The sequence below is a fragment of the Heptranchias perlo genome, chromosome 3 (assembly GCF_035084215.1).
Source record: "Heptranchias perlo isolate sHepPer1 chromosome 3, sHepPer1.hap1, whole genome shotgun sequence".
NCBI classification, from domain to species: Eukaryota; Metazoa; Chordata; class Chondrichthyes; order Hexanchiformes; family Hexanchidae; genus Heptranchias; species Heptranchias perlo.
The window spans coordinates 37,077,396-37,089,886 of NC_090327.1; the positions used below are offsets into that span (position 1 = coordinate 37,077,396).

The 12,491-nt window shown below is 53.2% G+C and overlaps 1 protein-coding gene across 1 annotated transcript in view; it reads right to left on the reverse strand.

Moving 5' to 3' along the window:
* Positions 1-12,491, reverse strand: part of LOC137312101 (parathyroid hormone/parathyroid hormone-related peptide receptor-like) — a 116,320-nt gene that overhangs the window by 27,375 nt on the left and 76,454 nt on the right. Inside the window, exons 6-7 of the mRNA XM_067978835.1 lie at positions 8,749-8,938; positions 6,240-6,393 (exon numbers count right to left, since the gene is read on the reverse strand). Of these exons, the coding sequence (XP_067834936.1) occupies positions 6,240-6,393; positions 8,749-8,938 (344 nt within the window). The remainder of the gene's footprint in view (positions 1-6,239; positions 6,394-8,748; positions 8,939-12,491) is intronic.

The following is a 12,491-nucleotide window of genomic DNA, read 5'->3' on the forward strand; positions in this document are numbered from 1 at the left end:
GAGGGAGGAAACAGAGAGGAGGGGGGGAGGGAGGAAACAGAGAGGAGGGGGGGAGGGAGGAAACAGAGAGGAGGGGGGGAGGGAGGAAACAGAGAGGAGGGGGGAGGGAGGAAACAGAGAGGAGGGAGGGAGGGAGGGAGGAAACAGAGAGGAGGGAGGGAGGGAGGGAGGAAACAGAGAGGAGGGAGGGAGGGAGGGAGGAAACAGAGAGGAGGGAGGGAGGGAGGAAACAGAGAGGAGGGAGGGAGGAAACAGAGAGGAGGGAGGGAGGAGGGAGGGAGGGAGGAAGGAGGGAGGGAGGGAGGAAGGAGGGAGGGAGGAAACAGAGAGGAAGGAGGGAGGAGGGAGGGAGGGAGGGAGGAGGGAGGGAGGAAGGAGGGAGGGAGGGAGGAAACAGAGAGGAGGGAGGGAGGAAACAGAGAGGAGGGAGGGAGGGAGGAAACAGAGAGGAAGGAGGGAGGAAACAGAGGGGAGGGAGGGAGGGAGAGAGGAAACAGAGAGGAGGGAGGGAGGGAGGAAACAGAGAGGAGGGAGGGAGTGAGGAAACAGAGAGGAGGGAGGGAGGGAGGAAACAGAGAGGAGGGAGGGAGGAAACAGAGAGGAGGGAGGGAGGAAACAGAGAGGAGGGAGGGAGGAGGGAGGGAGGGAGGGAGGAGGGAGGGAGGAAGGAGGGAGGGAGGAAGGAGGGAGGGATGGAGGAGGGAGGGAGGGAGGAAACAGAGAGGAAGGAGGGAGGGAGGGAGGAAGGAGGGAGGGAGGGAGGGAGGAGGGAGGGAGGAAACAGAGAGGAGGGAGGGAGGAAACAGAGAGGAAGGAGGGAGGGAGGAAACAGAGAGGAGGGAGGGAGGAAACAGAGGGGAGGGAGGGAGGGAGAGAGGAAACAGAGAGGAGGAAGGGAGGGAGGGAGGAAACAGAGAGGAGGGAGGGAGGGAGGAAACAGAGAGGAGGGAGGGAGGGAGGAAACAGAGAGGAGGGAGGGAGGGAGGAAACAGAGAGGAGGGAGGGAGGGAGGAAACAGAGAGGAGGGAGGGAGGGAGGAAACAGAGAGGAGGGAGGGAGGAAACAAACAGAGAGGAGGGAGGGAGGGAGGAAACAGAGAGGAGGGAGGGAGGGAAGAAACAGAGAGGAGGGAGGGAGGGAGGGAGGGAGGGAGGGAACAGAGAGGAGGGAGGGAGGGAGGGAACAGAGAGGAGGGAGGGAGGGAGGAAACAGAGAGGAGGGAGGGGAGGAGGGAGGGAGGGAGGAAGGAGGGAGGGAGGAAACAGAGAGGAAGGAGGGAGGAGGGAGGGAGGAAGGAGGGAGGAGGGAGGGAGGAAACAGAGAGGAGGGAGGGAGGAAACAGAGAGGAGGGAGGGAGGGAGGAAACAGAGAGGAAGGAGGGAGGGAGGAAACAGAGAGGAGGGAGGGAGGAAACAGAGGGGAGGGAGGGAGGGAGAGAGGAAACAGAGAGGAGGAAGGGAGGGAGGGAGGAAACAGAGAGGAGGGAGGGAGGGAGGAAACAGAGAGGAAGGAGGGAGGAAACAGAGAGGAGGGAGGGAGGAAACAGAGGGGAGGGAGGGAGGGAGAGAGGAAACAGAGAGGAGGGAGGGAGGGAGGAAACAGAGAGGAGGGAGGGAGGGAGGAAACAGAGAGGAGGGAGGGAGGGAGGAAACAGAGAGGAGGGAGGGAGGGAAGAAACAGAGAGGAGGGAGGGAGGAAACAGAGAGGAGGGAGGGAGGGAGGAAACAGAGAGGAGGGAGGGAGGGAGGAAACAGAGAGGAGGGAGGGAGGGAGGGAACAGAGAGGAGGGAGGGAGGGAGGAAACAGAGAGGAGGGAGGGGAGGAGGGAGGGAGGGAGGAAACAGAGAGGAGGGAGGGAGGGAGGGAACAGAGGAGGGAGGGAGGGAGGGAACAGAGGAGGGAGGGAGGGAGGAAACAGAGAGGAGGGAGGGGAGGAGGGAGGGAGGGAGGAAACAGAGAGGAGGGAGGGAGGGAGGGAACAGAGGAGGGAGGGAGGGAGGGAGGGAACAGAGGAGGGAGGGAGGGAGGAAACAGAGGGGAGGGTGGGAGGAAGGAGGGAGGGAGGAAACAGAGAGGAAGGAGGGAGGGAGGAAACAGAGAGGAGGGAGGGAGGAAACAGAGGGGAGGGAGGGAGGGAGAGAGGAAACAGAGAGGAGGGGGAGGAGGGAGGAAACAGAGAGGAGGGGGAGGAGGGAGGAAACAGAGAGGAGGGGGAGGAGGGAGGAAACAGAGAGGAGGGGGGGGGAGGGAGGAAACAGAGAGGAGGGGGGGAGGAAACAGAGAGGAGGGGGGGAGGAAACAGAGAGGAGGGGGGGAGGGAGGAAACAGAGAGGAGGGGGGGAGGGAGGAAACAGAGAGGAGGGGGGGAGGGAGGAAACAGAGAGGAGGGAGGGAGGGAGGGAGGAAACAGAGAGGAGGGAGGGAGGGAGGGAGGAAACAGAGAGGAGGGAGGGAGGGAGGAAACAGAGAGGAGGGAGGGAGGAAACAGAGAGGAGGGAGGGAGGAGGGAGGGAGGGAGGAAGGAGGGAGGGAGGGAGGAAGGAGGGAGGGAGGAAACAGAGAGGAAGGAGGGAGGAGGGAGGGAGGGAGGGAGGAGGGAGGGAGGAAGGAGGGAGGGAGGGAGGAAACAGAGAGGAGGGAGGGAGGAAACAGAGAGGAGGGAGGGAGGGAGGAAACAGAGAGGAAGGAGGGAGGAAACAGAGGGGAGGGAGGGAGGGAGAGAGGAAACAGAGAGGAGGGAGGGAGGGAGGAAACAGAGAGGAGGGAGGGAGTGAGGAAACAGAGAGGAGGGAGGGAGGGAGGAAACAGAGAGGAGGGAGGGAGGAAACAGAGAGGAGGGAGGGAGGAAACAGAGAGGAGGGAGGGAGGAGGGAGGGAGGGAGGGAGGAGGGAGGGAGGAAGGAGGGAGGGAGGAAGGAGGGAGGGATGGAGGAGGGAGGGAGGGAGGAAACAGAGAGGAAGGAGGGAGGGAGGAAGGAGGGAGGGAGGGAGGGAGGAGGGAGGGAGGGAGGGAGGAGGGAGGGAGGAAACAGAGAGGAGGGAGGGAGGAAACAGAGAGGAAGGAGGGAGGGAGGAAACAGAGAGGAGGGAGGGAGGAAACAGAGGGGAGGGAGGGAGGGAGAGAGGAAACAGAGAGGAGGAAGGGAGGGAGAGAGGAAACAGAGAGGAGGAAGGGAGGGAGGGAGGAAACAGAGAGGAGGGAGGGAGGGAGGAAACAGAGAGGAGGGAGGGAGGGAGGAAACAGAGAGGAGGGAGGGAGGGAGGAAACAGAGAGGAGGGAGGGAGGGAGGAAACAGAGAGGAGGGAGGGAGGAAACAAACAGAGAGGAGGGAGGGAGGGAGGAAACAGAGAGGAGGGAGGGAGGGAAGAAACAGAGAGGAGGGAGGGAGGGAGGGAGGGAGGGAGGGAACAGAGAGGAGGGAGGGAGGGAGGGAACAGAGAGGAGGGAGGGAGGGAGGAAACAGAGAGGAGGGAGGGGAGGAGGGAGGGAGGGAGGAAGGAGGGAGGGAGGAAACAGAGAGGAAGGAGGGAGGAGGGAGGGAGGAAGGAGGGAGGAGGGAGGGAGGAAACAGAGAGGAGGGAGGGAGGAAACAGAGAGGAGGGAGGGAGGGAGGAAACAGAGAGGAAGGAGGGAGGGAGGAAACAGAGAGGAGGGAGGGAGGAAACAGAGGGGAGGGAGGGAGGGAGAGAGGAAACAGAGAGGAGGAAGGGAGGGAGGGAGGAAACAGAGAGGAGGGAGGGAGGGAGGAAACAGAGAGGAAGGAGGGAGGAAACAGAGAGGAGGGAGGGAGGAAACAGAGGGGAGGGAGGGAGGGAGAGAGGAAACAGAGAGGAGGGAGGGAGGGAGGAAACAGAGAGGAGGGAGGGAGGGAGGAAACAGAGAGGAGGGAGGGAGGGAGGAAACAGAGAGGAGGGAGGGAGGAAACAGAGAGGAGGGAGGGAGGGAGGAAACAGAGAGGAGGGAGGGAGGGAGGAAACAGAGAGGAGGGAGGGAGGGAGGGAACAGAGAGGAGGGAGGGAGGGAGGAAACAGAGAGGAGGGAGGGGAGGAGGGAGGGAGGGAGGAAACAGAGAGGAGGGAGGGAGGGAGGGAACAGAGGAGGGAGGGAGGGAGGGAACAGAGGAGGGAGGGAGGAAACAGAGGGGAGGGTGGGAGGAAGGAGGGAGGAAGGATGAGGTAGGAAGGAGGGAGGGAGGAAACAGAGAGGAGGGAGGGAGGGAGGAAACAGAGAGGAGGGAGGGAGGGAGGAAACAGAGAGGAGGGAGGGAGGGAGGAAACAGAGAGGAGTGAGGGAGGAAACAGAGAGGAGGGAGGGAGGGAGGAAACAGAGAGGAGGGAGGGAGGGAAGAAACAGAGAGGAGGGAGGGAGGGAGGGAGGAACAGAGAGGAGGGAGGGAGGGAGGGAACAGAGAGGAGGGAGGGAGGGAGGAAACAGAGAGGAGGGAGGGAGGGAGGAAACAGAGAGGAGGGAGGGAGGGAGGAAACAGAGAGGAGTGAGGGAGGAAACAGAGAGGAGGGAGGGAGGGAGGAAACAGAGAGGAGGGAGGGAGGGAAGAAACAGAGAGGAGGGAGGGAGGGAGGGAGGAACAGAGAGGAGGGAGGGAGGGAGGGAACAGAGAGGAGGGAGGGAGGGAGGAAACAGAGAGGAGGGAGGGGAGGAGGGAGGGAGGGAGGAAGGAGGGAGGGAGGGAGGAAGGAGGGAGGGAGGAAACAGAGAGGAAGGAGGGAGGAGGGAGGGAGGAAGGAGGGAGGGAGGGAGGAGGGAGGGAGGAAACAGAGAGGAGGGAGGGAGGAAACAGAGAGGAGGGAGGGAGAGAGGAAACAGAGAGGAGGAAGGGAGGGAGGGAGGAAACAGAGAGGAGGGAGGGAGGGAAGAAACAGAGAGGAAGGAGGGAGGGAGGAAACAGAGAGGAGGGAGGGAGGGAGGAAACAGAGAGGAGGGAGGGAGGGAGGAAACAGAGAGGAGGGAGGGAGGGAGGAAACAGAGAGGAGGGAGGGAGGGAGGAAACAGAGAGGAGGGAGGGAGGGAGGAAACAGAGAGGAGGGAGGGAGGGAGGAAACAGAGAGGAGGGAGGGAGGGAGGGAACAGAGAGGAGGGAGGGAGGGAGGAAACAGAGAGGAGGGAGGGAGGGAGGGAACAGAGGAGGGAGGGAGGGAGGGAACAGAGGAGGGAGGGAGGGAGGGAGGAAACAGAGAGGAGGGAGGGAGGGAGGGAACAGAGGAGGGAGGGAGGGAGGGAACAGAGGAGGGAGGGAGGGAGGGAGGAAACAGAGAGGAGGGTGGGAGGAAGGAGGGAGGAAGGATGAGGTAGGAAGGAGGGAGGGAGGAAACAGAGAGGAGGGAGGGAGGGAGGAAACAGAGAGGAGGGAGGGAGGAAACAGAGGGGAGGGAGGGAGGAAACAGAGGGGAGGGAGGGAGGGAGAGAGGAAACAGAGAGGAGGGAGGGTGGGAGGAAACAGAGGAGGGAGGGAGGAAACAGAGGGGAGGGAGGGAGGGAGGGAGGAAACAGAGGAGGGAGGGAGGAAACAGAGGAGGGAGGGAGGAAACAGAGAGGAGGGAGGGAGGGAGGGAGGAAACAGAGAGGAGGGAGGGAGGGAGGGAGGAAACAGAGAGGAGGGAGGGAGGGAGGGAGGAAACAGAGAGGAGGGAGGGAGGGAGGAAGGAGGGAGGGAGGAAACAGAGAGGAGGGAGGGAGGAAACAGAGAGGAGGGAGGGAGGGAGGGAGGAAACAGAGAGGGGGGAGGGGGGAAACGGGGAGGGGGAGGGGGGAAACAGGGAGGGGGAGGGGGGAAACAGGGAGGGGGAGGAGGAAACACAGAGGGGGGAGGAGGAAACAGAGGGGGGGAGGAGGAAACAGAGGGGGGAGGAGGAAACAGAGGGGGAGGAAACAGGTTGGGGGGGGAGGAGGAAGGAGGGGGGGAGGAGGAAGGGGGGGAGGGGGAGGAGGAAAGAGGGGGAGGGGAGGAGGAAAGAGGGGGGAGGGGGAAAACAGCGTGGGGGGGACAGAGAGAGAGAAAGGAATAGGGAGAGAGGGGGTACAAACAGACAGTAATAAAGAGAGACAGAGACAGACAGAAATAAACATAGAAACAGAAAGAGAGAGATGGAGAGAAAACAGACAGATCTGTGGCTTGAGAAAGAGATGAGAATGAGTTAGATAGACAGAGCGAGAGGTGTGGAGAGAGAGGTAGGGAAAAAGCAGATAGAGGAAAACAGTTTGTTTAAAATCTTTACCTTACCCCAGCCTATTACGGTGAAGCCCCAGAGATACTTTTTATCAGAGAAAAAGGTCATGAAGATGAGGCTGTGGAGATAGAGGCCTTCCACCAGAATCCAGTAGTAATTAGTGGCCAGGAAATAAAGGAAAATGGTGACAGCCACCTTGCAGCCAATCTGGAAGACAGTGAGGAGAAACATATCAACATGGCCATAGGCAGAGTTACTGACAGCTCCGAAACCTTGACAGGAAGTTACAATGATCCGTCAGGGTCAAAAGGTTGGTGACAAATATTGCGTCAACAATGTGAGATCCTGCACGGTTCGCACACCCTATCCCCATGTGAACATTTCGAGACACTCCTACATGTGAGGACCACAATTTAAATGTTCTTGTTCTCAATCCCAATCTTTATCTCTGAATTTCATCCTTTTCCTGTTAAAGTTTCATGAAGAAAACGATAGATAAATAGCGATGATTACTGAATATCAAACATGAGCCGATGCTGTGACATTCTAATTCTTCCCGAGATGATGGTACAGGGCAACTTCTGGTATGGTTGGTTGGGGAGAGGAGTTAATTAGCGGTGATCTGGTTATAAATAGCCTGGTGGCTGCTTAGATTAGAAAAACCCCAGGATTGGTGACATGGGTTAAACGCTGCAACCTAGGTTCAAAATTAGCCCAGCCTGATTGCATGAGAGTCTTCGCTGTCTGTTTCCTGCAAAGGTCGTGTGGAATGAGTTTGTGCCGTCTGAGTCCTGTGCCTAGCAGACTTGTGCCCAGAGCCCAAAACTCTCACTAACTCCAACTGGCAAACCTCACTCAAGGAGACTTTTTTTTTATATTCTTTCTCGGGATGTGGGTGTCACTGGTCAGCATTTATTGTCCATGCCTAGTTGCCCTGAGAAGGTGGTGGTGGGACTTCTTCTTGAACTGCTGCAGTTCGTGTGTTGATGGTATTCGATACAACTGAGTGGCTTGTAAGACCACTTCAGAGGGCAGTTAAGAGTCAACCACATTGGTGTGGGACTGGAGTCTCATATAGGCCAGACCGGGTAATGACGGCAAGTTTCCTTCCCTAAAGGACATTAGTGAACCAGTTGGATTTTTACAACAATCCGACAGCTTCATGGTCACTTTTACTGATACCAGCTTTTTATTTCCAGATTTTTTTAAACTGAATTCAAATTCTCAAATTGCCATGGTCGGATCTGAACTCATGTTATCTGGATTAGTAATTCAGGCCTCTGAATTACTAACCCAGATACTTAACAATTGCGCAATCGTACCATATGGGAAATGGAAACAAATACTTGATGGTGATACCTGCATTCTCCAGGCTCGGAGCTTTACTCGATAGGACCACATAGCTTGAAATGACCTCTGCAGTTCATGAATTTCCCTCCATGAATTTTATTTGACCATCACCTACACATGCCCCTCCAAGTCACACACCATCCTGACTTGGACATATATCGCCGTTCCTTCATCGTCGCTGGGTTAAAATCCTGGAACTCCTACCTAACAGCACTGTGGGAGCACCTTCACCACAAGGACTGCAACGGTTCAAAGAGAAGGCCCACCACCACCTCAAGGGCAACAGTTAATAAATGCCAGACTTGCCAGCAACGTTCACATCCGGAGAATAAAAGTGGATGCCAGTTTAATCCCCGGTCGGTGTTGAGTTAAGTCAGCAAGAGGCAGCAGTGGTAGAGACACTGCAATTGGCCACTGTGCTACTCAATTAGGCCAGGAAACAATCAGAGTTCCTGTGTCCAATCTCTATCCAGCGACAAATGCACATGTGTAGATTTTGGAAAGGACAGAGTCAGGCCTGGCTGTGCTCCCCAAATAGAAACATCGATGTTTGCAGCACAGAAAGAGGCCATTCGACCCATCATACATGTGTTAGCTCTTTGCTAGAGCAATACAAAACAAATCCCACTACCCTGTTCTCTCCCCATAGTCTTGTGTCCTTCTCTACTTCAAATGTTTATCTAATTTTCCCTAAAAATATTCAATGGTCTCAACCTCAACCTCTCCTTCTGACAAAAGATTCTGTGCTTCAACAATCCTCTGCGTAAATAAATTTCTCTGAACTTATCCTCACTCTCAGTGATAATTTTAAATTGATGATCCCCTTGTCAACGACAACCAGAGGAAATAGTCTTTCCCTATTCATCCTTGTCAAAACCTTTCATCATTTTTTTAAAAATGAAATCTCTTAGCCTTCTCTGCTCTGGTGGAAATAGTCCTGTATCTCAAGTCTCTCATAACTATAATTTTCCATCCCTGGCATCATCCTGGTGAATCTACACTGTATGCTCTCTATGGCTTTAATGCCCTTTTCTAAAACAGGATGCCCAAAACTGCACACTGTACTCTAACTGTGACCTAACAAGCCTCAGCAAGGAAAGGGGGGGGTGAGAATTTGCAAGAAAAAACATGGAATTGGGAAATAAAAAGGAATAGTTGTATCAGATTGTTTGGCATTTAAGAAGTTTCTTACCAAAAAAAGGTGTCACTTACATACTGGGACTTGTCTTGAGACGGAGGGGCATCGGTTATGGATTTCAGATCCTCCATGTCAACTTGTTCCAAATCCAAGAATGCTGTCTCCGAGTACAGCACTGCATCCTTCACAAAGATACTGATGGCTCGGAGCATGAAAGACACAAAGAGATGGATGTGGATGTAGTTCCTGGTGCAATGTAGGCGTCTGTGAGGGAATGGCAGCACACAAACAAGATTAGTGTGGGGTCAACCCACTCTAAGGAGGTCATTTGCCTACAGTATCTGAAGCCAGGCAACACTGTCCAAACTCAATAAAAAAAAGGCCCCCCAATGAATAACAACCTCAATGAACAGTGCCCCCTGTGGCCAGATTGTTTTTTTCCTGCTGTGTAAAGAGCTTGCATTGATGTAGAACTTCTCACATCTTCAGGATGTCACAAAGTTCTTCAGAGCCAATAGGCTCAATTTAATTCCTGGGGCGGGAATACGACAAAGCGAGTGGCGTGCCCGCCTGGAAGTGGCAGCAGACAGGCTTGGCCAATTTTAATGACCAGGCCTCATTAACATGACGCTTGATGACTACCCAGCCAAAACGGCCAGGAATTGGCAGGAAGCAGCTGCCCGGCCATTAAAATTGTGCGGCAGCACCCGCGGACCCAGGGGAACGATCCCCGGCACAAGGTAAGTGCTCCAGGATGGGAATCCTGGTCTGGGGAGGGAAAGCCCAGGGCAAGGGGAGCCCAAGGTTTCCTTGTGGTGCCCAGAGGATGACTCCCGCTCCTCCTGGCCCTCGAGGAAACAAAAGAACATTTAAAAACTCATCTTGTTGGACCTCTTCTGTCCCTGGCTGCTGATACCAGCAGTTTTGGCCAGGCGGGGGAAGTCACCACTGATTCCCCCAGCTCAGGCCGGAGGTTAAAATAGCAGATCAGGCCCTGATGATGTCATTGGAGATTGATCCCCATATTTAAAGAGGACCCTGTTGGCTTGGGGCGAGAATCCTTACAGCCTGCAATTTGAAGTGCAGCACTCCCTCAGTACTGCTCTGGAGTGTCAGCCTAGATTTTGTCCTCAAGTCTCTGGAGTGGGACTTGAACCCACAACCTCTTGACTCTATGGTGAGAGTGCTACCACTGAGCCAAGGCTGTACGCTCAAATCATGCTTAAAAATGCATGTGGTTCATGCTATGTCATGCTCCTGATCACTATGCCGTGTTCCCTTCTGACAAGTAGGTGTTCTGGACATTGGGTGTAAACAAGATCAGACTTCATTTGTGATGCCTTCCACAGTTGAATAACTCACTAATGCTCACTGCCGAGATTTACACTTGGGCTAGAAAACCTCTGTACTGAGATATCCACATCACTACACTACAACATGTAGCTCAAGATATACAGGCCTATGGCTGTCAAAAGCTCTGTATGATTGGATCACAAGACTGGTTGGGACGAATAAGGTTCTTCAGCCCATTTGTTCACATCCTTTCAGAATGCCACCTCTATATTACAGTGCCATGCAACTTCTAGGTATCAGCTTGATTCTTGCCTCTGAGTCAGAAGGTCGTGGGTTCAAGCCCCACTCCAGGGACTTGAACACAAAATCTAGGCTGACACTGAAGGAGGTGATGCACTGTCAGAGGTGCCGTCTTTCCAATGAGACGTTAAACCGAGGCATTTCTATGGCAACTTATAACACATGAACCTAAAACCCATTCATTTGTCAAAAATGATTTTGTGGAAAAGCATCCCGGGACATGACTGTACTTGTTTACCCTGGGAAAGCTGCAGGTCATTCTAGTGTACTGTGAATCCTGTAATTCTCTCATATTTTAGAATCTGACTCTGATGAAATGCCTTTTCTCAGCTCCCTGGCACGTTTTAATTCCTGTAATAATTTCTGTAAATCTGACAGAAATTTCTAGGTTATTATTGTCTTAAGTCACACGCCAAAAAAAAGAAATCAGAGTAAATTACTCTTGTGAGTGCAGCATACTTTCTGACTTATTGATATGTTACACAGGTTTTTCACAACATTTTGCATAGTTTCTTGTTTAGTGCCATGGGCTATAGAGGTGGTATTTGTTTCCCTCCAACACAGGTCTATACCATACTCTGTCAGCTGAAACATGACAGGTGCAGTAAAGCTAAAGAGATAAGTGTGACATTGCCATGTAATTTCCTTGAGAGATGCCTTTACAAGACTTGTTTTGTCATCTGTCCCACTACAATACTGTATTTGCGGTTTGCATTTTTCAGATTGCTGTATCCTATCCAAAGTACTAGTATTATCACTCTTGTAATCCTAGAAGTTCAAGTCCCACTCCAGAGACCTGAGCACAAAATCTAGACTGACTCCAGTGCAGTAGTGAGGGAGTGCTGCACTGTCGGAGGTGCTGTCTTTCGGATGAGACGTTAAACTGAGGCCCTGTCTGCACTCTCAAGTGGATGTAAAAGATCCCATGGCACTATTTCGTAGAAGAGCAGGTGGTTTTTCCCTGGTGTCCTGGCCAATATTTATCCCTCCACCAACAGTCAATCTGGTCATTATCACATTGCTGTTTGTGGGACCTTGCTGTGCGCAAATTGGCTGCCTACATTTCAACAGTGACTACACGTCAAAAAACTAATTCATTGGCTGTAAAGTGCTTTGGGACATCCTGAGGTCGTGAAAGGCGCTGTATATATGCAAGTCTTTCTTTTTCTTTCTTGGATAGTCCACTTGCCTCAAACTTAAAAGGTTGTGGGTTCAATGCCCCACTCTAGGACGTGAGCACCTAAGCTAAGCTGATACTTCATGCAGTAGTGAGAGAGCAGTGTACTGTTAGCAGTGCCATCGTCCAGATGAGATGTTAAACTGGCCCAGTCATGTGAATGTAAAAGATCCCATGGCACTGTTCAAAGAGGAGCAAGGAAGTGAGCTGGCCAACAATCCTTCCTCAAACACCATGAAACAAAACAAAACCAGATTAAATAGTCATTCATCTCATTTGCTGTTTCTGGGGTCTTGTCATGTACAATATGGCTGCTATGTTTGCCTACAGAACAAAATGGCTGCAATTCAAAAGTAATTCAATGGCTGTAAAGCGCTATGGAACTTGCTCGCAGTGTGAAAAATGTTATCTAAATGCAAGTTCTTCCTTTCCAAATAGGAATAGTGTCCTGACCTCAATGACCCTTACTGGTAACCTTCTCCAGCTGTTGCTCACCCTCTGTGTAAAGTAACACATCTGAATTCTATCCTAAGCTTGCCATTCATAACGCTTAACCTCACAGTCCTGCACATCTCAAAATATAGTTCCAGATTTACTTACTCAATCCCATTACAAACATAGGAATATGATAGGCAGGAAAAGACCACCTGGTCTAACAAGCCTGGAGCATCATTACAAGACACCTCCTTACCCCCACCCCCACAGCCATGTAATCTCCTGGGAGAGGCAAAAAAACAGGGCCATAAGGGGAGAAAAAACTCTGGAAATTCCTCTCCAACTCCCTCAGGCAATCAAAACCAGACTAGGAGATCACATTGATCATGCATACATTATCTGCTAATCCACTCACCTTCTATGTGATGCAATCTCTGCCCCAGGCAAGAACTAGTCCAGCTCCCTCATGAAGGCATGAAGTTATTGAGGCATTAAGTATCTTATCTCCCTCTACAAGGCCCCCTCTGAGCCGTTTCTTTAGAAGCCTGTTCTTATTCAAGTAGCTTCAGAATTTTAAAAAACTATTCCATCAGAAAACTGCAGACAGAGCAC